This window comes from Coptis chinensis, chromosome 2 (genome assembly GCF_015680905.1).
Source record: "Coptis chinensis isolate HL-2020 chromosome 2, ASM1568090v1, whole genome shotgun sequence".
In the NCBI taxonomy this organism is placed as follows: domain Eukaryota; kingdom Viridiplantae; phylum Streptophyta; class Magnoliopsida; order Ranunculales; family Ranunculaceae; genus Coptis; species Coptis chinensis.
The window spans coordinates 93,003,015-93,024,353 of record NC_141457.1 but is presented as its reverse complement, the minus strand read 5'-3'; the positions used below and the strand labels follow the sequence as shown (position 1 = coordinate 93,024,353).

Sequence of the window (21,339 nt, the reverse complement as noted above, 5' to 3'; positions counted from 1 at the left end):
GAGCCTAACCAAGGCCCAAAATTTCGATATCGTTTAATATATCGGTGTACCCAAAATATATCGGATATATCGGATATCTCGGTTTTTTTGGTGACCAGTCCAAAGTTTCTAAAATATCGGATATCTCACCGATATATCTCGGATATCTCGCCGATATATATCGGATATATAGGATATTTTGGAAATTTCAATATTAAATTATTAAAAATTGGTCAAAAAGTCAACCGATATATATCGATTATATCGGCGATATAAACTTTCATATCGGAAATTCCGATATATCTCGGAAAAAAAGGGGTTTAATATTCGGTGGATATATCTCGGAAATATCGATCTCGGTGTACCAATTTACCGAGATATATCGGCGAGATATCGGATATCTCGGCGATATTTTGGGCCATGAGCCTAACTTCAAAGACTCCTGCAAACCAATCCCAAATTTCCCTGACAGTAGGACAATCCCATAACATGTGTTCCACTGTTTCTTCATTGCTTCTACATAGTCGGCATCTGGATGCTAGTTTGATACCAGCTCTCTTCACTCTATCATCTGTAGGAACTGCTTTCTGGATAAGTTTCCAAGCAGTGCCAGCTGCTCTTGGATGAATATGTGTTGCCCAGATCCATTTCCACCAGCTCACCTTGTTCCGTTTTTCCCGAATCGTTTCATGTGCGGACTTAACGGAGAAGTTGCCATGATCATCAGGCTTCCATATTCTCTGGTCTTGTTCTCCAGTAGGTTGCTGAAATTCTGTGACGTTTATACCCAGTGAAGTAAGCACCGATGTGACCTGAGCCGGTATGTCCCATTTGTTGTCCGTTATTAGGTCCTCCACCCTTTCCAGTTAACTTAGGAAAGACAATCAGTTACAGTTTTTCCCACCCATGAGTCCCTTCACATATCTATGTCCTTTTCTTGGCCCACCACCCATCCTGTGTGTGTATTGAGTTCCGTTAAGGCCCACCTGATACCAGGCCACACAGTAGATGTTTTATGGTAAGTTGCTAAGATGTGGTAGTTGCTAAGATGGTAAGAAAATTTAGTATTCTTACATGGTTCATCTGTTACGGATTAGTGTCATTTTGAGAAATTCTCACCTGTAAAGGTTTGCACCCTGCAAGTCTGAACCCAATCCAGTTGAAATCTTGAAATCATATATGCGCAATGAAGAAATTTTTTACTGATGTAAAAGATAGAAAGTATATTATATTACACTGCCCAGCTTCCTCAAGCTAAACTTCATTCGCATCCTAAATTATTTGGAGAGTTTTAGGTGTTACTTTCAAAAGTCATCTCATGCAAACCGTGCAGGCAACCAACCAACTTAGTACCCAATCTGAAAACTAGAACATTATAAATTAGTTGCTTCCAGATTTCTTTAAGCCATATAAACCATTTACTTTAATTTAAGATCCATGCTTCCATTTATAGTTCGTTAACATTGCTAATGTTGTGCTTATTGTTTCACTGCAATGCTTACTCATGCGTGGTGTATCGTTGACTGTTAAATACAAATAACAAACTTGAAGCCACTGCATCTCCGCCACCGTCGCTTGAATACGCTCCTACTACCTGGGAACAGCTGATGTTCCCTATTTTATCTGCTCTAGAAAATAATCCTCTTGTTACCTCCCAATACAATATTCAATCCTCGTCCAATTCTAAACCCAGATCCAATCTTGCACCCAAACCCAGACCTACCACCGATTCCAACAATGCCTGCTATCCCAACTCTCCCCTCACTTCCTTCTGTCCCATTACCTGGGTTCCAAATCCCACTGTTGGGTTTGAAGGACAAAGAGACCCCTTAAGACGAAATGCACATTAGTTATGTAGTTGTTTTATTTTCTAGCTCATGTTACAATAATTTCGTGATTGACTGTATTGTTCTAGATTAGAATTTGAGTCTTACCATATAATTTCTTCTTTGTACCTGTTGTAATGGCTTTTAAATATTTATAAATGACTCCCTATTGAAGTTATCAATTTTTTCCGTCCTAATTCTTCTAAAATCATCTTTGCTTCTTTTGGACAATGTAATCAGTATGGCTGTGTTTGATAAAAAGCAGATGAATACGTAGTAAAAAATGTGTTGTGGTTGTAGTGTTGTACACATTTGCTCCATGCCTATTGTCAAGCAAGGCAGCAAGGCAAGCATGTACATGAAATTTGAATGGATATAAATAAGGTTAAATTATTTACATGAATCAAAATGAATCAAAACTAAACTACGGAAACACTGTTTATGCACTACATCGCTTACCTGTGCCATAACTATCGGTTCTTAGCGGGTATTTCCGGTTTCAATTCTTCATTTCGGTTCTTAAGAGATTCACTATTTATACACATTTTTTATTTGTTTTATTAAAAAATGTTTACTAAAAACACAATAATACTGCATGAACGAATTGTTTTTTAAATATTGATATAAATAATTATGTAATTTAATAATAAGTTAAATAAAATCATATATTTAAAATTATAAGCTATATTTTTATATTATTTAATTTATAACATTAAATTCTATGAAAACTACATATTACACTAATAAATAAAATTTAGTAATATATACATGAACCTTTTGAGTTTTTATATTTTTTATTTCGATATTTTTTTGGTTCCGGTTCTATATAGTCCGATTTTTTTAGTACCTATTTTAAATTGTTCCTAAAAATAAGAACCATAACCATAATTTTTTCTACGGTTCTGATTCCGATTAAACGGGTACCATTTCTACGGTTCCGATTCCGATTAGACGGGTACCATCGACACCCTTAGGTACCAATTAGTGCTGATGGCTAGAGCAATAGCTGCTGAAGAGTTCTATCCATGTGACCCTCTATACCAAAAGTCTGTTACTCATATCTAGTAACACCAACCCCCAATCAATCATATCTCATAATTTATATAATACTGCCACCCCAATCAATTACTCATATCTAGTAACACCCACAATCAATCATATCTCATAATTTGTATAATACAGCCAATATTCCCCACCCCCCACCACATCAATTACTCATACTAGTTAACTGGCACGTGTCTATGCCACGTGTGTGGTCAGTTGGTTTGGGGCGGGGCAACACAAAAATCCAATTTTCAGTTAGTGACAATCTCGCAATTGTTTGTAAAATAGAGAGCATTGTGTAAATCAAGAGAAAAACGTATGGATTTCATATATAAATAGACGGTTTTATCCCTCCATCAACTATGTTATTACATAATATTTTTTTAACTGTGATCGTAATAATTAAAATTACAAGAGCAGTTGGATCAACGATCATGGACAACAAAGTGGCAAGAAAATACATACAACTTCCTGGGTATTTAGAAGAGATTGGCGTTGTCTTCGCAGATCTTGAAGGACTGAAACAGCACGTACTTCAGTGTCCAACATGGTTGGCCTACTCTCCTTGATTCTTTCAATGGATTGCTTTAATTTTGCTGCAGGCGCCACCAAATTTCCTCTCTGGGCTGCAACCGCCAGTAGAAAACATCCACAATATCATTAGTAGTAACAAAAAAACCAGTCTAGGTGACCCACTTTGTTAACTCAATCTCTAGCAATCGATTCATTTTTTCATTTTTGGGTATGAGAGAGATGCTAAGATAAACGCTCCCCAAGATCGGGGTAACTAAAGTTCTCTGTCCAAGCCTTCCATGAAGTGAATCACAATAAATGCATCAAAGCTAACAAAAAGCACATACTACTCCAATTATTCAATTGCTTATAACCAGCTTAATAAACCACTGATGAGAAGAGCAAAGAACCGAGAAACAGAAAGCCACAAAATATGCTATAAATATAAGTAAAAGATTTTGAAATTAAGACTAACTGCAGGCCAACCTTATCATAAAACCAGGATAATATTGGGAAAATATCAATGCTAACACTTGTATTTATAGACCTCCTGTCTAGGACGTAAGTATTCCCAAATATAGAAGCAATAAGAATATAATTAGTGAGCGAGATGTTGGTCTAGACATACCATCTTCTTACCAGCCAGTCCGGCTTCCAGGAAGTCATTTCTTGCAGCTTGATTGAAATTAGCTGATGTCATCCTTTTAACTTCAATTTTCAAATTGTTTAGATCAGATTTATATTCCCTTAACTTTGCTAGTGGCATAACCTTCACATTTTGCTGCAAACTCCTAGCTTCAAGGTCCATTTTGCAAATCTGTCAACAATTTCACAAAGCTTAGAATCTATCGATATAGGAAGAAAGAGAAAAATATTAACAACAAAACAAAAAGGGTAAGATCATCAGTATTATACAATTGCATAAAATCTAAACCAAGTCTTCCATGACAATAGTTAATGATAGGTATGTACCAAATCTTCAATCAACATATATCTATCTTCATGGCTAAGATCAGCGTGAGCATTGTACTCCAACAGGTACTGCAAGCAAAAGATATCTTTTATAAATTTAAACAATGTGTTAGCGTAAATCAATTACTACAAACTATACCACGATACTAATCATCTTACAGCGATTCTGATGTGTTTGTACTGCAAGGTGCGCCGGTTTATCTGTGTGGGGTGAGCTGTAAGAACAATCTCCACCACCTGCAGCAAAAATTGATCAACACCACAATCAATTACCTCTTCAATTTAGGAAAAGAAAAAGGAAAAACAAACCTGTTTACAGACTATGTCATAGAGATCTTCGGGAGCAATCCCACTATGTATCAACTTATTAAAGATATCGTCACAAGATTTAGACAAAAAGGGTACATTTCGCGCCTTACGTACAATGTATGCAAACACTAAAGATATCTCAAGTCATGCAAGTAAAAAAATAGAAAACAGATCAAGTGGTTGCCTGTACTAATTAGCCAAGAAGTAGTGTAATACAATCAGATTACTGGTGGTGGGTTTTGGCAATAGTCATGAGATTGAGATAATGACTGAATGCTCTAGCCAGTGTAAGAGCATCTTCTAGTGTCATATTTGATATCTCCGACTTTAACTGCTTTTCAAGCACCTCTGCCGTGTCTTAAATCCCAGCCGTCCTCATATTGAGAGCACTCTTAACAGAACATGCCCAATTCATTAGTTCAGTAAACATCAAACTAATGAAGAAATAGGAGGAAAAGATGAATGCCCACATCTCAAAACAAAACACTATACACATAGGGTGACATTGCAGATTTAATTTAGTAGTACTCAAGTTCTTAGATCAACAAAATTTCAGCAAGTATAAAACAGAGGAAAAAAGATCAAATGCAAGGAAAAGTGCAACACCAACGTTTCAAACAGCAAATTAGACAATATATATATAGACAATTCAAATAAAATAATAAAAACTCAAAGTGCAAAATAAACAGAAGGTTGAAAAAATAGTGGAAAGCGTATCATAACACCTGTATGGCAAGATGCAAAAGAATGTAGCATTTCCCCATGTTTACAATGAACTATATGTAATGAAAAGAAGGAAGATAAAGTATATGCATACCTGAGCAAGGATCCTAATCTTTTCAATCTTTTCCATGACTTGAGGACCAACTTCTCTCTGAAGAACGTCAAATGTTCTATTTGTTTGTTGAGGTTAAGAGACCGGAGGTTAAGTGATTAGAGGTTTTTTTTTAATTTAAGAGACAGATCGAGAAGAGAAGGCTGTTGATCCCAAGTATTTCAAGATGGGCAAGAGATAATACGATTTTTTTTTACCTACTGTTTGCAAAAAAAGGTGGGATATGTAGAGATTGAGAGGGAGACGAAAAGAGAAAGGATTAGTGTATTTATGGTAATTTAAGTATTAATTTATGACTAATAAATATAGGCGTACAATTCATATAGTCATATAGTGCGTGCATTTGGTTTTCAACCTGAATTTACACGAAACTCCTTTGTGAGTGTGTTGTAACTTAAGGGTATAAATGGAAATAAAAGTCGAAATGACGGAATAGTCCTTTTTAAAGGCATTGAATATTTTATTTTAATATCTAATCAAGGGTATTTAGTGGTAGATAAAAGGTTGGTCTAATTTAAAAGTTCAGGTTAATTATGGTGTACTTTACTAATAGAGATAATACTGCCAATATTTGTCTTCTTTGTGACATGTAGTCCTGTAATAACGACTTAGCAAAAAGTGAGTTATGGGGATTCTATTTATTGAAGTTACTTAAGGTTTCATTTTGGATACCTCTCTTCATCCCTTTTTATCTTAATATGTTGGTTAAAATGGTTACCATGCATGTTATCGTTTGCATTCACACTAATTTGTTGTTGCTTTCGACATAACATGAAGCACTGTGACATATAACTATCATTTGACAAGCAGATTTGTTTGTCAAAAATTGCAAATGTCTTATTTGGTGAAAAGACATATTTTTTAAGCTCATTAGACAAGCACACCTAACACTACTAAAAAAAATGTGTAAAATTTACTCTTTCTAATTTGGTTAAGGTACATATACTTTCTTTGCCCGACTCTTTCTCTTTAAATTTGAGTATGGGGCAATTTTGAATGCTATTGGAGCCAGAGATCGACCTATTTCTATTTGTGTTAAACACTTAAACTTATTGACTTTTCGACAGGTGGTAATGTTCTATGACCGCCTCATGAACTCAAGATTGCACACTGGGCCTTGAAGTGAAGTGGATGCTATGGTGTGGCTTCCTAATTTAAGATTTTAGATAAATAATAGTATTTTATCTTCATTGTCAAATGCATAAATTGTACAGAGTTGGTTAAATCTTCGAAACCTACTTACTTACGATGTCGTTTTATTAGATTCGTGGGCTTGAGTAATAGGCTTAAGCAGGTCAATGGGCTTTTTTTTTAAAAAAAATTGGGTACGAGGGCTTGAGTAATAAGCTTAAGCAAGTCAATGGGCTTTTTCTTTAAAAACTTTTGGTACTTAATCAGTTGATCTGTATTAATAACTATCAACTAGCTTTCGAATCCGTCCTACGAACGGGTGTCGTTATATTAAATTATTCTAAAAAATATTAGCAACTATTCATAGCTATGAGATATGAAAATTATATTAATCACTTGTTTAAATTTTTTGCACCACTCTCTATCAAACGAAAGCACCAAATCTTAGTAAAACCCGTCGATTTATTTTGGTTATTATGTTTAGTAATAGAAGTTTGATTGAAATTTTGTGAGAATGCTCAATGTGGCGAAGATGATATTGAAGCTACTTAAATAGCAAGACATTCTCAATCATAATTAAATAATTATAATAAGCACTACTTAAAATGCAAAACTATACTTGTTGAGATATTATATTCTCCATATATATAATATAACTATATTTCGAGGTTATTTCAATGCATTTGCATCAAGTTTCTAATTTTACGTTAATTATTCTTCGAGGCTAGTTCAATGTATGTAGTTGGATCTAGTTTCCGATTTTCCATTAATTATTCTTTGAGGTTAATTCAATGTAGTTATATCAAGTTTTTGATTTCCCGTTAATTATTATTTGAGGTTAGTTTAGTGCAGTTGCACCAAGTTTACAATTTTCCGTTAGTTATTCATTAAAATTAATTCAGTGCAGTTTCATCTAGTTTTCAATGTTTCGTTAATGACTCTTTGAGATTAGTTAATTGCATTTGCATTAAGGTTCCAATTTTCGTTAATTACTCTTTGAGGTTAGTTTAATACATCGTATCCAGGTTTCGATTTCCGTTAATTACTTTTCGAAGTTAGTTCGCATCTAGTTTTTCCGGTTATTTATGCTTTGAGGGTAGTTCGATGTAGTTACATCCGGTTTTCAATTTCTAGTTAACTATTCTTTAAGGTTATTTTAATGCATTTGCATCCAGTTTTTGATTTTCCATTAAATATTCATCAAGGATATTGCATCCAATTTCTGATTTCCCGGCCTGTTAGTTAATATATGATTTTAGTTTAATGCAGTTACATCCAGTTTTCTATTTTCCGTTAATTATTCTTTGAGGTTAATTCAATGCAGTTGCATCCAATTTCTGATTTTCCATTAATTATTTTTCGAGGTTAGTTTAATGCATTTGCAGCAAGTTTTCGATTTCCCGTTAATTATTTTTTGAGGTTTGTTCAATGCAGTTGCATCAAATTTATGATTTCCCATTAATTATTCATTGAGGTTAGTTCAGTGCATTTGCATCCATTTTTTTTTATGTTTCTATATTCGTTAATTAGTCTTTAGATTAGTTCATTATATTTGCATACAATTTTCGATTTTTCATTAATAACTCTTTAAGGTTAGTTCAATACATCTGCATCTAGTTTATGATTTATGATTATTTATGCTTTGAGATTTTAATTAGTTCGATGTAATTTCATCCGATTTCTGATTTCCCGTTAACTATTATATTCTTTGAGGTTATTTTAATGTATTTGCATGTAGTTTCTGATTTCCCGTCAATTATTCTATGAGGTTAGTTCAATGCAGTTGCATTTGGTTTTTGATTTCTTGTTAATTATATTTTGAGGTTAGTTCAATGCATTTGCATCCAGTTTCTGATTCATCGTTAATTATTATTTGAAGTTTGTTTTATGCATTTTTGCATACCGTTTTCGATTTACTGTTAAATATTTTTCAAGTATTTGTATCCAATTTCTAATTTCCCATTAGTTATTCTCTGACGTTAGTTTAATACAGTTGCATCCAGTTTTCGATTTCTAATTAATTATTTTTTGAGTTTAGTTTATTGCATTTGCATAAAGTTTTTAATTTCCCGTTAATTACTCTTTGAGCTCAGTTCAATGTATTTGAATCCAGTTTTCGATTTCCTTTTAATTATCCAATGTGGTGTGTAATACCAACTTTCTACTTATCCATATATAGTGTCCTTGCAAACATGACATAAAAATAAATTATGCTTGATTTACTATATTAGATCATCAAACATTATCCAGTTTCCGATTTTTCGTTAATTATTCTTTAAATTATATACCTGACTCACTATGTGGGATCTTCAAAGATTATCTACGAACGGGTCCTGTCATATTAATTATTCTGAAAAATATATTCAACTGTATATGCATAACTATTATATACATTTGTTGTTTAATACATATATAGTGTTGAGCTCAGTTAAATGCATTTGCATCTAGTTTCCGATTTTCCGTTAATCATTTTTTTAGATTAGTTTAATACATTTGCATCCGGCCAGTTTCTGATTTCTCGTTTATTATTCGATGAGGTTGTATTTGCATCTAATTTCTGATTTTCCGTTAATTATTGTTTGAGGTTAGTTCAATGAATTTGCATCCAATTCCTGATTTTCCGTTAATTATTTCTTGAGGTTAGTTCAATGTATTTGCATTAAATTTATTTTTTGAAGTTAGTTTAGTGTAGTTGCATCCAGTTTCCGATTTCTCGTTAATTATTTGTAAAGATTAGTTTCACGCATTTGCATCTTGTTTCCAATTTATAGTTATTTTTTTAGGTTAGTTCAATACAGTTGCATCCAGTTTCCGATTTCCCGGTAATTTAATTTTTGAGGGTTAGTTCAATGCATTTGCATCCAGTTTCCGATTTCCCGATAATTATTTGTTGGTGTTAGTTTGATGTATGTGCATTCAAGTTTTGATTTCCCATTATTTATTCTTTGAGGTTAGTTTAATGCAGTTGTATCAATATTCTAATTGTCCATTAATTAATTTTTAAGATTAGTTTAATGCTTGCATGTGCATCCAATTTCCGATTTCCCATTAAATATTATTTGAGGTTAGTTCGATGTATTTGCATCTAGTTTTCTGTTTCTCATTAATTGTTCTTTGACGTTAGTTTCATGCAGTATTATATATATTTGAAAATATTTGTTATTATTAGTTTTTTTTTTTTTTTTTTTTTTTTTTATTATATATTTTGTGATGTTCTTTTTTGTATAATTTAATTTTCCATATGTAATTTGTTTTGGTTTGGTTTGGTATATAATTTATTTAAGCCCAACGTCTACTTTAACTAAATCAATAGTTATATAATTTATTTAAGCCAACGTCCGTTTTAACTGAATCTCGTTATTCCGCTAAATTTGGAAATTATTAAATTCATAAATTTAATTAGAATATGTCGTAATTATTGTGGCCTGTGGTTTTTGAAATCCTTAACTATGACTAAATTTTACACCTCAAATTGATTCAACTTTATTTGTTAGACCCATATATATAGTGCATACAATACAATTTTATTTGTTTTTGGTGTACACTATTACTTATTTTATGATTAGTTTATTTTTTTTTTTTTCCTTTTTTCCCTACCAGTACATGTGGTTAACAAATGCATAAAGTAAATGTTCAAGCAACTCAATTCATTTTTTTCATTTGTTCTTTCGTAGTTTCATTATCATTTTCTAGAAAGAAAATTTGTTATTGCTTTTTGCAATTTAGTTATTTTTTTTTAGGTTAGTTCAATACAGTTGCATCCAATTTCCGATTTCCCGGTAATTTAATCTCTGAGGGTTAGTATAATGCATTTGCATCCAGTTTCCGATTTCCCGACAATTATTTGTTGGTGTTAGTTTGATGTATTTGCATCCAAGTTTTGATTTTCCGTTAATTATTTTTTGAGGTTAGTTTAATGCAGTTGTATCAATATTCTAATTGTCCATTAATTAATTTTTAAGATTAGTTTATTAGTTTAATGTTTGTATGTGCATATAATTTCCGATTTTCTGTTAAATATTATTTGAGGTTAGTTTAATGCATTTGCATCTAGTTTTATGTTTCTCGGTAATTGTTCTTTGACGTTAGTTTCATGCAGTATTATATATATTTGAAAATATTTGTTATTATTGGGTTTTTTTTTTTTTTTTTCCAATTGCTATTATATATTTTGTGATGTTATTTTTTATATAATTTAATTTTCCACATGTAATTTGTTTTGGTTTGGTTTGGTTTGGTTTGGTTTGGTATGGTTTGGTTTGGTATATAATTTATTTAAGCCCAAAGTCTATTTTAACTAAATCAATAGTTATGTAATTTATTTAAGCCAACGTCCGTTTTAACTGAATCTCGTTATTCCGCTAAAATTGGAAATTATAAAATTCATAAATTTAATTAGAATATATAGTAATTATTGTGGCATGTGGTTTTTGAAATCCTTAACTATGACTAAATTTTACACCTCAAATTGATTCAACTTTATTTGTTATGCCCATATATATATATTGTATACAATACAATTTTATTTGTGTTTGGTGTACACTATTACTTATTTTATGATTAGTTTATTTTTTTTCCCTTTTTCGATTTACGTGTGTGGTTAACAAATGCATAAAGTAAATGTTCAAAGAACTCAATTCATTTTTTCCTTTTTTTTTTTTCATTGTTTCATTATCATTTTTTAGAAAGAAACTTTGTTATGTTAAACTTCATCTGAGATTAGTGTGGAAACTATTCTTTGTGGTGTAATGATTTTAGGAAAATCGTTTTTGGTTGAAAATATTATTTTTTGCAATTTAGTTTTTTTTTTCCCGTAATTAGCTATATGTTTTAGAAAAAGTTGGACATTCTGTAAAACTCTAGATGAGATTGTTTATTTATTTATATCCTACTTTTTTATAATTAGTAATAGAGTTTAGAAAAAATTGGAGTCTCTAGAGTGCTCCAAAAAATAGATTGGTGAGGTATAACTATAATATATATCTAAAGATTTGGATATTTATTTATTTATTTATTTTTTCCCGTAATTAGTATTAGAGTTTAGAAAAAGTTGGAGACTCTGTAAAGCTTTGAAAAATAGAGTCAATAGGGTATAGCTATAATATATATGTAAGGACTAGCTACTGTGCACGTCCACAGACTTTTTTTTAAAAGTTTATAAACATCAAATTACTATTTTACCCCTCAAAAGTTAAAAAAAAAAGTGAAATGACCAAAATGCCCCTACGTCCACACACATTCACTATTCACTCAACCCCTCGTTTTTCTATATAATATTACTATTAATGATTTTTTTTATACAATTTAGATAATTATAATATAATACATAAATATAATGTAAAATAACAAGAAGATGTGGTTTTCTTTTAGGGTTTACACAAATATTTAGTATAATACATAAATATATAGTATAATACATAAATTATCACCCCTATTTTGGGTTTACACAAAATAATCATAGTTCACTTTTCTTTTTATATTTGAGCTCTTTTACTCAAATTACAAAATACCCCATATGATATGTGGTAAATTACTATTATTAAACATCATTAGTAGTGAAAATATTTAGTTCAAATAGGGATAATTGTGGTACCCTACATATCTACATATATAATGTAAAAAAATAAAATATATCTTATCGAAAAAAAAAAAAAAATATTGATGGCCAAGTGAGGGCTTGGAAGGGCCAAATGCGGGCCGGGCCCATGCTCCAGAACCTAGACCCTAGCCCGCCCCTCAAATCTGTGAGGGCCAACTTTTGAGGGTTTTGACGTGCATTTTTGAGGGCCGGGTTAAGGGCCTGAGGGCCAAATTATCACCCCTAGTTCCACCCCTATTTACTGACGATGTAAATTAGATCCGTGGGCTTGAGTAATAGGCTTAAGCAGGTCAATGGGCTTTTTCTTTAAAAACTGTTGGGTACTTAATCAGCTGATCTATATTAATCACTATTTTAAAAATCGGTCTAGGTGGCGCTTAAGGGCCAAATCTTAGAGGTGCCCAACCGACTTGCCTAGAAAGCCCTAGTCGTTTAAAAATTAGCGTCCATTATTATTTTTTTTTTTTTTTGAATGATTAAATGTCGAAAAAAATCCGCTAGCGCCCAGCAAAGCACTCTTTTGAGTAGGGCCTAACTACAGCTTAAGCGTTTTTAGAACAACCGATATTAATAACTATCGGTCAATGTAACCTGACCATGGGCTTAATCAAAACCTAGTATATCTTTAATAAATAGAAAAATAAGGTGATTGGTAAAAATTTGGCCCTACCACGACCGAATTCTAAGCCCTATAAAGCCCTTACAACTAAAGCTAGAGTTTAGGCAGAGGCCCGACCCTCTAATGCTTTAAAAGCGCGGGCCTAAGGGTTCAAACATAGGCCGAATTTAATTATAATTTCTTTTATAAAAAATACACAACTAAAACTATCCAACTCTTTTTGTTACATATTTTCAATTAAAATAACACCGTTTGTTTTTTGTAATTTATCACTTTACCGTATGGAGTGCTTTTCTAATAACTTGTCTTTATATCATAAAAACTTGTAAAACCTAATTGTTTTATCTCACACCTCACAAAAAACCTGCCAAAAAACAATAATGAAAGCCGAAAGACCAAATTTAATGAAAAATAGGTTCGTCGAAGAAAACTCATTCCATACTCTTATTTGTCTTTGTGTTCAATGTTAAATGTAATTTTGGTGAGATTTGAGACAAAGAAATAACGGATTTATGTCGGCCAAAGCTCATTCCAAAATGTGTCTTGTGCATTTTAATCGTAATTTTGAAATATAAATATGAGTCTACATGTCTTGAGTTTATTAGATTGTGGATATGATTTTAAATTGTTGGACTTATCGAAATTATTCTTAGATTGGTTGTTATTCAAATTTCAAAGTGGTGGAACTTTGACAAATCTTTGAATTTTTTGTAATATAAATGAGTTTTAAACCGACGCAATAAAAGAAAGAAAATATATAGGCCCAGCCATCAACTTAAAAGCTGCTTAAAGGGGGCTTAAAACCTAGACTTATATCTTTAATAAATAATAAAAAAGGCTTTAAAAGGTGATTGGCCCATTACCCCTAATTGGTATGGATGTAGGGGCATTTTGGTAATTTCACAATTTATTTTGTTTTTTGTATTTTCACAATTGTCAAATGTGTTTAGGGGAAAATTGTATTTTCACAATTGTCAAATGTGTAGGCTTAGTGGGATCCAGGGCTGGAAAAATAATTGCACATAGGGGTAAAATAGTAATTCACTTTTATTGTAAATTTGAAATTAGAAAGAAAAATAATGGTGGGGCTTGAGATTATAGGCACGTGGCATGAGGCTAGTTAAGAAAGTTAAAAAAAACATAATTAGAAACTTTCGGATCTCGCAACCGTCGCCCTCGTCTCGTTTTTCGACCGACTTACAAAACCAATTCTTCAACAACTATCGAGGTATATTCTTCTCTTTCTAAAATTATTTATATTATTTAGTTAACAATCTAAAATTTCTATTATCAAAATCAATCTAACAAAAAATACATTAGTTAATTACTTACTAACCCATTATCGATCTTGAAAATATTACATTTTCAAGATCGATCTAACCAAAAACCCAAGTATATCATTTCATCATAAAAGAAATTTCACTGATCTAACCAAAAACATATAAGTATATCATTTCATCTGAGATATTAGAAATTTCACTGATATTTCATGTGAAATATCACACCTGATATTTGGCTAATAATTTTTTTTTTTACAGCATCATGGATAGGACTCGGAAGAACACACAAAGACAACAATCTGCGAGCTATCTGGAATTTGAGATTGAAAATCGGGCGATTCAAAAGGAGGCTCACAACCAAAAATACGCTGTGACAAAGATGAAATTGAACAACGTGCGGGCAGCAAAGGCTGCAGCAGCAGCGAAGGCTGCGGCGGCAATGGCAGCAGCAGCGGCAATGGCAGCGGCTGAAGCAGCAACGGCAGCCGCAGAAGCAGCGTCAGCTGCAGAAGCAGAAGCAGCTGCGGTAGAAGCAGCATCTGCTGCGGTAGAAGCCGCATCTGCTGCGGAAGAAGCCGCATCTGCTGCGGAAGAAGCCGCATCTGCTGAGGAAGAAGCCGCATCTGCTGCGGAAGGAGGTGGAAATAAAGCCACTGCATCAGCAGCGGCAGCGGCGGTATCAGCAGCAGCATCGTCGGCATCAGCAGCAGCAGCGGCCGCATCAGCAGTGGTGGCAGTGGCAGCATCAGCAGCAGCATCAGCATCAGCTGCAGCAGATGTTTGAAGACCTTTTTCAGTTCATAGATGTTTGAAGACCTTTTTCAGTTCATAGATGTTTGAAGACTTTTTTATTTGAAGACTTTTTTTAGCTCATAGATGTTTGAAGACTTTTTAGTTCATAGATGTTTGAAGACTTTTTTAGTTTACTTTTTAGTCTTGATGCATACAGGTAGCTTCACCAGCAAAAAAAACAATTCTTAACAGGCCTACCAAAGATATCATAGTGTGACCCCAATTTGTCACAACCGATGTAACTGAATTAGGTAAAGAAGCATTTCCAAAAAGTTAACGGATAACCTCCACGGCATGGTTCACATGATCAGATGCATATTTTGGCCATTCAGGGCTGCCTTGCCAGCTAGAACAAAGTTAAGTTATTTACCTGTACAGGGGTCAACAGCATGTGCAATCTCCTCCGGATAGAAGGCCCATATTGAGCTCCACTTTTCGTAATGATAAAAACCACAAAAGCAGTCTCGCATCCTGTGTCAAATCCACTAACATATACTTTTTTATCCAGCTGGAGGCCATGGTTCAATTTGTTCACATAATCCCATTTTGGGTGCCTTTAATACTGGATACAACTCCACCCTCCTTCGAGTAATTGTCGTTATTATCATTTTTGCACGACTTATCCAAACCAACAAGGCCATTAAGCACAAAGCCAACTGCCATACTTGTAGCAGGAACAATCTACACTTTACCACTAGGAATTCCCACCAAAAGTAGAACGATGACTAGAATTCTAGTTCCGGTTACGCCTTCTTATCTGCCCACAAACTGATGAATCTATAATCTCTTCTTTGATGGAACTCAGCACTCCACCGGCTGTTGTCCCTTTGTCTGTTTCTTTCACAGACAGTGCCGAAAGAACAAGCCTTCTATGGGAGCTCAAAGTCACAAAAATTACAAGTTTCTTATGACATTTGACATGTACAAGTCGTTGGCACCACAAGCAGTGCCAAGTAGAAGTATCGAGAAAAGGAGTATCATACAGCTCATCACAACAATTGCAGAATGCAGACATCTCAGTGTTCTCATCCACTTTAATCGATCTCTCTGACCATTGGCGCAGCAGATGAGGTGTTCCGGCTTGTGCTATACAAAATCTTTATGCGCAAACTGGGAACAATAGAAATGAGGCGCTACACCAGAAACAGAGCCCCGGTGGATTGGGAAATTTAATGCCACCTTTGAACCAATGGATTGCGGTTAAACAACCACAACAAGTGGATGGTAGTGCATCACAGGCAAAATCCTCCACCCATGTATGACGTGACAAGGGAACTTTTAACTTCCTCCATACTTTCTTTTGTCAAAGCAGCAGCTTTAATCCAACTTAAAATTGTCTTTCTAAGCGACTTAAGAATCGCATATATCACAGCTGAAATCCCAAACAAACCATCTGATGTCAGAACTCTGAATAGAGAAAAGCCCAACTCTATCATTGTAAAACTTTTGCGCTCCAGTATCTAATATTTTGTTATAAACAAAACATTCGACAACAGGTTTCACAAAAAAGACCTGGGGAGAAGAAAAAAAAACTAAAAATTAGAACTCCAAAGAAAGGTAGTAGTTATAAATAAAATCACAGCTGTAAAGGAAGTAGTTCTAAGCATGATTACACCATTTTCAGCCTTTTATAATGAGAAGGACGTAATATCTACCACAGCTAAAATTGCCTCTGACTGATACTAAACAATTATCATCTGATAAGAGTTAAGATCTGCTGCTGCTAAACAAATACCAAGTGTGAAGGGAAATACAGAAAAGGCGGATCTGAGAAAGAAACCCAGCTAGGGAAAGCAGATTAAAACTGACACCAAACAAAAACAAAGACAAACCAACGTGTTTTACTGAGTTGTTGTGCAAGTGCAAACTCACAAATGTGTTGTTTACTAGCATATATCCCTCTTGTTAAGAATCTATGATGGGACACATACTGTGCAAGTACAAGCCATTAGATATTGTGTCATCGAAAGGGAATAGTTTTGGGCAGGTGAGGTTGATAAAGTTGTAGAGTAGGGAACAAAGAGTTGAAACTGATTTCACCTTGGGATGCCTTAACTTCCATCTGGGTTGGAAATTTTCTGTATATCCCATCCCTAAGAGTCTAAAGTAAGACAATCCCCCTCCCGACTAATTCTGGACCACCCACAGTAGAAACCCAGAAAGAGTAACGAAAGAAACATTCAATAAAATTAACAAACAAACAGTCAATATGGAAACCTCAAGTACTGGGTTGACAAATCCCCAGAACAGAGACAAAGAAAGAATATAACCAATAGCCAATTATCAATAAAGTTCATATCGTGATGGTAAAAAGTAATACCTGCATCCTTCCTCTCCGTTATTGTATTTCCGGTTGCAATTGGAGGTGGAGGTGGATGTAGTCCATTGATCTGTTACCAGAAATCCAAGGGGTTTTAAATATGCCAGACCAAAATGAATGAGAATTTGGAAATATATATACAAAAAACAACCAAAAGTCTATTGAGCAAATCCAATTAAAGGATGACAAGAAAAATTTATTATCTGCTACTAAGATCCTACCATGGATAAAAAACCTTAAAGCCAGCAAGTTGATCTGCAAATTGGAGAAGAAAACGGCTTCCACAAGGGAATTCTAGATCTGTCAGAAGAGAAGAAGCAATATAAACAGCAAAATTTTTAAAACTTGAACAAATTATGAAAAGAAAATTACATACCTTGAAGTTATTCTTCCTCTGGATGCATATTAGAGAAGAAAAAGGGCTCCTCAAGAGAATTCTAGATCTGTCAGAAGAGAAGAAGCAATATAAACAGCAAAAATTTTAAAACTTGAACAAATTATGAAAAGAAAATTACATACCTTGAAGTTATTCTTCCTCTGGATGCATATTAGAGAAGAAAAAGGGCTCCTCAAGAGAATTCTAGATCTGTCAGAAGAGAAGAAGCAATATAAACAGCAAAAATTTTAAAACTTGAACAAATTATGAAAAGAAAATTACATACCTTGAAGTTATTCTTCCTCTGGATGCATATTAGAGAAGAAAAAGGGCTCCTCAAGAGAATTCTAGATCTGTCAGAAGAGAAGAAGCAATATAAACAGCAAAAATTTCAAAACTTGAACCAATTATGAAAAGAAAATTACATACCTTGAAGTTATTCTTCTCTGGATGCATATTAGAGAAGAAAAAGGGCTCCTCAAGAGAATTCTAGATCTGTCAGAAGAGAAGAAGTAATATAAACAGCAAAAATTTCAAAACTTGAACCAATTATGAAAAGAAAATTACATACCTTGGATGAGAAAGTATAAAGGCAACAAGTTATTCTTCCTCCTCTGGATGCATATTACATATTAGAGAAGAAAAAGGGTTCCTCAAGGGAATTCTAGATCTGTCAGAAGAGAAGAAACAATATAAACAGCAAAAATTTCCAACCTTTGAACCAACTATGGAAAGAAAATTACATACCTTGGATGGATGAGAAAGTATAAAACCAATATGCCGGAGAAGAAAAGGATGAGAAAGTATAAAGCCAGTAAGTTGATCTTCGTCGTCTATATGCATATTGGAGAACAAAAAGGGGAATTTTAGATCTGTGATAACAGAAGAAGCAAAAAAAAATCGAACCATGAAACAAATTACCAAAAGAACAAAAGAAGGATGAGAACAAGTTGATCGGCATATTGGAGAAGAAAAAGGAATTCTATCATCTGTGGTGGGTGGTCATCTTATTTCCTTGTTTTGATAAAAAGTTTGGTTTCGACGTGTACAAACAGAGTTGCAAATTTAGCAAGTTGCTTTTAGGTCTGAGGTCATGACTCATGATTGGCTTTAGATTTAAATCGACGGTCTAGATAGTAGTAGTTAGATACGTGTCAGCCTGACGTTTTCTTTTTGAGTCCAGTTCCTGTATAACCGGGTACACACTACAAATTTTAACTCGATGGTGTAGTTGCAGTAGTTAGATAATTTGACTTTTCCTTTCCTTTTAGCACCTGTTACTGTCCCACGAGGTCAAGTGTATTTTGTCTTCCAAAGTTTTCCCCGGCACACACTCACGATTTTGAAGAACCGATTTTTAACAATGGGTGCTTCAGGGAAATAGTTTGATGACCAAGTAAGCTGAAAAAGAACTCATTTTTTGGCTTCTTTCTTCTTGTTTTTGATTGCTTACTTAGTTTTGAGGTTTCTAGGAGAAGCTCCTCAGGAGATTTGACTTCAGTTTGGAAGTCATAGTAGAGCTGCTTCTGAGTGTTCTGATGCTTTTAATTCTACTGTAGTTCGTGCTCCACCTAAAAATTTCACAGGGTTGTGAGGCAAGTAATCAAACTGTGTTCTTCTATTTTTCAGTTAGTTTAAGCTTGTTTTTTTTTTCAGATTGATGGATGGTTAGATTATGTTGTTAGCTCTCAACTTTACTTGTCTGTTGTTTGTCTTCACCAAGTCTCATCTTCTCGAGGCAACAGAATGTATCACATTGCGTGAAAGAAGTGAATTATTGTAGTAACTGATTTCAGTATGGTGATAAAACCTTGATTATTACTAAAACTTTCAAAGGACTATGAGTCTTCTCCCCTAGGTTTTCCAGAAAAGGATTTGAGGCTTTCAGGGAGTGACTTTTCTCTCAAAGGCTTGGGGCACACTCTGTCCAAGTCAGAAACCTTTGGGGGTCTACATTTCGATTTTATTCTTTTATTTTTATTATTATCACTTTTATATTTTTCTTCCGGGTATAAAGAAGTTTCATTAGTAGGGAGCAGAAGCAGTCTGAGATAGCTGATAGCCTACAATACAATTACAACAGACTACAATAAAGGAGCCTAAGCTCAAAACCGAAAACACCCCATGTCCAGGAACAATAGATGATCCCATCTAACAACAAAATCATCGAAGGGACAAATCCTAAACTCTTTATACACCTTATACAAATATAGTAAACCACCTTATAACAGGGCTTTAATAGACTAATGACTTCCTTAGTCGTCTAAATCTACCAACTTGCCTGATTTATTTTTATTTGTTTCGAAGCAACTCAGAGTATGACATTCACAAGATACATTATATCCTATCGCACATCCCTCCTTTGGAGACTAAAGAAGGAAAACCTGATTATGAAATGTGGAGTGAGTTAGGTGAGCATACTTCTTCTGTCTTTTTTTTTGGCCCTTCTATCTTATCTTTTGGACTCTTGAATGATCATCTGGTTTAAGTACTCGATGTCCGTTTTGGATTCTTAACCTTGTGCACTATTTTTCTGTCTATTGCATTTTTTATATTATTCCAGCCAACCTATGACATTGTAGTGTACAGTGTGAAAGTAGGTTTTCGAAATTCCTGTGTAGTTCAGTACTCAGGCTGGGTTTTATCTGGAATGCATGCAATAACTTTTCCATTTTACTGTACGAATTTCGTGAGTTTCGTCTAAAGGAACTGATGGGAAACGATCAAAGGAAGGTGATCAAGAAAACATACCAAACAAGTCTAACAGCGATGTAAAGGCTTACTCTCATTTTCCTGTTTTCAGTTCACCATCTGAATTCTTGTAAGAACTGAACCACCATCTTGAAATTTAATGGACTTCGTTCTGTTTCAGCAAGAGAATTTAAAATAGTAGTTGGTTTCTTATATCTTTTCTTTGATAAATTAGCCAAGGTCTTATAATTTTATGCTGTTTGGTACCCAGAAACTTGTCAAAGGTTGTTGGAGAGAGCTACCATTATAATTACGGTTTTGTTGTTTCATTCCCAAGTATTTTGCAAAATTTGTTGCCTTCTTAGTTATTACTAATGGTTGTCTTGCAAGGTTTTGATGCATGCCTCTTTTCTGCTTCCTGTGTATTTTTTTATACTGTAAAAGTACATCAATATATAATTTCATCTTGGTCTTTTCGATATTGGAGATTGCCAAAAAGATGAAATTGAAGTTCACAAAAGCATGGTTAGCGTTTCTTAGGCTGTCACTCCCTCTTGATGTGTGTAAAGAGGTATCATTGATTTTAGTGTTTTCAAGGTAGTATATATATTTTTTCTATCTGAAGTATACCTCATACCTCAATTCAGTGTATCTCGTCTGACCTCTCTTGTTAAATGCAGGTTCTTGTCTCTCTTCATCATACTGTTATTCCTCATTTGTCAAATCTGATAATGCCATGGTAAAGTTTTATATGCACATTGATATATTTATATTATGTTTCAGCATCTCTAGAACCTGAGCAAAGTCTGACTTTAATCTGAAATATCTAGTGACTTCTTAACAAGATCATATGGCGTTGGGGCCTGGGGGTGTTACAAATGTCATGGCTCTTAGCAGCCTTTTCATTCTCATGACACAACATGGTCTAGAATATCCGAATTTCTATGAAAAGCTTTATGCTTTACTCGATCTTTTTATTTTACGCAAAACATCGAGCAAAGTTTTTTTAGGGAATTTTGATATTCTCTATTAGAATAATTCGGGAATCATACA

General features: G+C 33.8%; 2 protein-coding genes and 1 long non-coding RNA gene across 21 annotated transcripts in view; 1 reads left to right on the top strand and 2 right to left on the bottom strand.

The window, feature by feature from the left end:
* Positions 1–3,143: 3,143 nt before the first annotated feature.
* LOC147519031 (vesicle transport v-SNARE 13-like) lies at positions 3,144–7,577 on the bottom strand. 2 transcript variants are annotated; one of them, XM_086590694.1, is made up of 5 exons: positions 5,461–7,573; positions 4,494–4,571; positions 4,335–4,403; positions 4,002–4,179; positions 3,144–3,475 (listed from the first exon to the last, which is right to left on the bottom strand). In XM_086590694.1, exons 1-5 carry the CDS (start codon positions 5,494–5,496, stop codon positions 3,282–3,284), a joined length of 555 nt encoding a protein of 184 aa, XP_086446820.1. In that variant the 5' UTR covers positions 5,497–7,573; the 3' UTR covers positions 3,144–3,281. The 2 variants fall into 2 exon arrangements, with proteins under 2 accessions (XP_086446820.1, XP_086446821.1); XM_086590695.1 differs by having other exon boundaries at positions 3,337–3,475; positions 3,991–4,179; positions 5,461–7,577.
* A 6,650-nt stretch (positions 7,578–14,227) lies between these two features.
* On the bottom strand, positions 14,228–18,675 carry LOC147519030 (uncharacterized). Of its 10 annotated transcripts, none has more exons than XM_086590685.1 (11): positions 18,517–18,675; positions 18,343–18,428; positions 18,167–18,265; positions 18,025–18,090; positions 17,882–17,948; positions 17,739–17,805; positions 17,596–17,662; positions 17,441–17,519; positions 17,220–17,289; positions 15,270–16,411; positions 14,228–14,874 (listed from the first exon to the last, which is right to left on the bottom strand). In XM_086590685.1, the coding sequence occupies exons 10-11, from the start codon at positions 15,367–15,369 to the stop codon at positions 14,459–14,461; spliced, it is 516 nt and encodes a 171-aa protein (XP_086446811.1). In that variant the 5' UTR covers positions 15,370–16,411; positions 17,220–17,289; positions 17,441–17,519; positions 17,596–17,662; positions 17,739–17,805; positions 17,882–17,948; positions 18,025–18,090; positions 18,167–18,265; positions 18,343–18,428; positions 18,517–18,675; the 3' UTR covers positions 14,228–14,458. The 10 variants fall into 10 exon arrangements, with proteins under 10 accessions (XP_086446811.1, XP_086446819.1, XP_086446810.1 ...); XM_086590693.1 differs by having other exon boundaries at positions 17,441–17,474; XM_086590684.1 differs by lacking the exon at positions 17,739–17,805.
* Positions 18,676–18,811: 136 nt separating this feature from the next.
* The window catches only part of LOC147519022 (uncharacterized), a 54,367-nt gene continuing 51,839 nt past the window's right edge, over positions 18,812–21,339 (top strand). The window contains exons 1-4 of one of the 9 annotated variants that reach the window (XR_015211972.1): positions 18,812–18,991; positions 19,068–19,190; positions 19,911–20,857; positions 20,967–21,025. This is a non-coding gene — a long non-coding RNA (uncharacterized LOC147519022). Of the gene's footprint in view, positions 18,992–19,067; positions 20,884–20,966; positions 21,026–21,339 lie in introns of all 9 variants that reach the window. The other 8 variants (XR_015211970.1, XR_015211965.1, XR_015211969.1 and 5 more) reach the window with 8 other exon arrangements.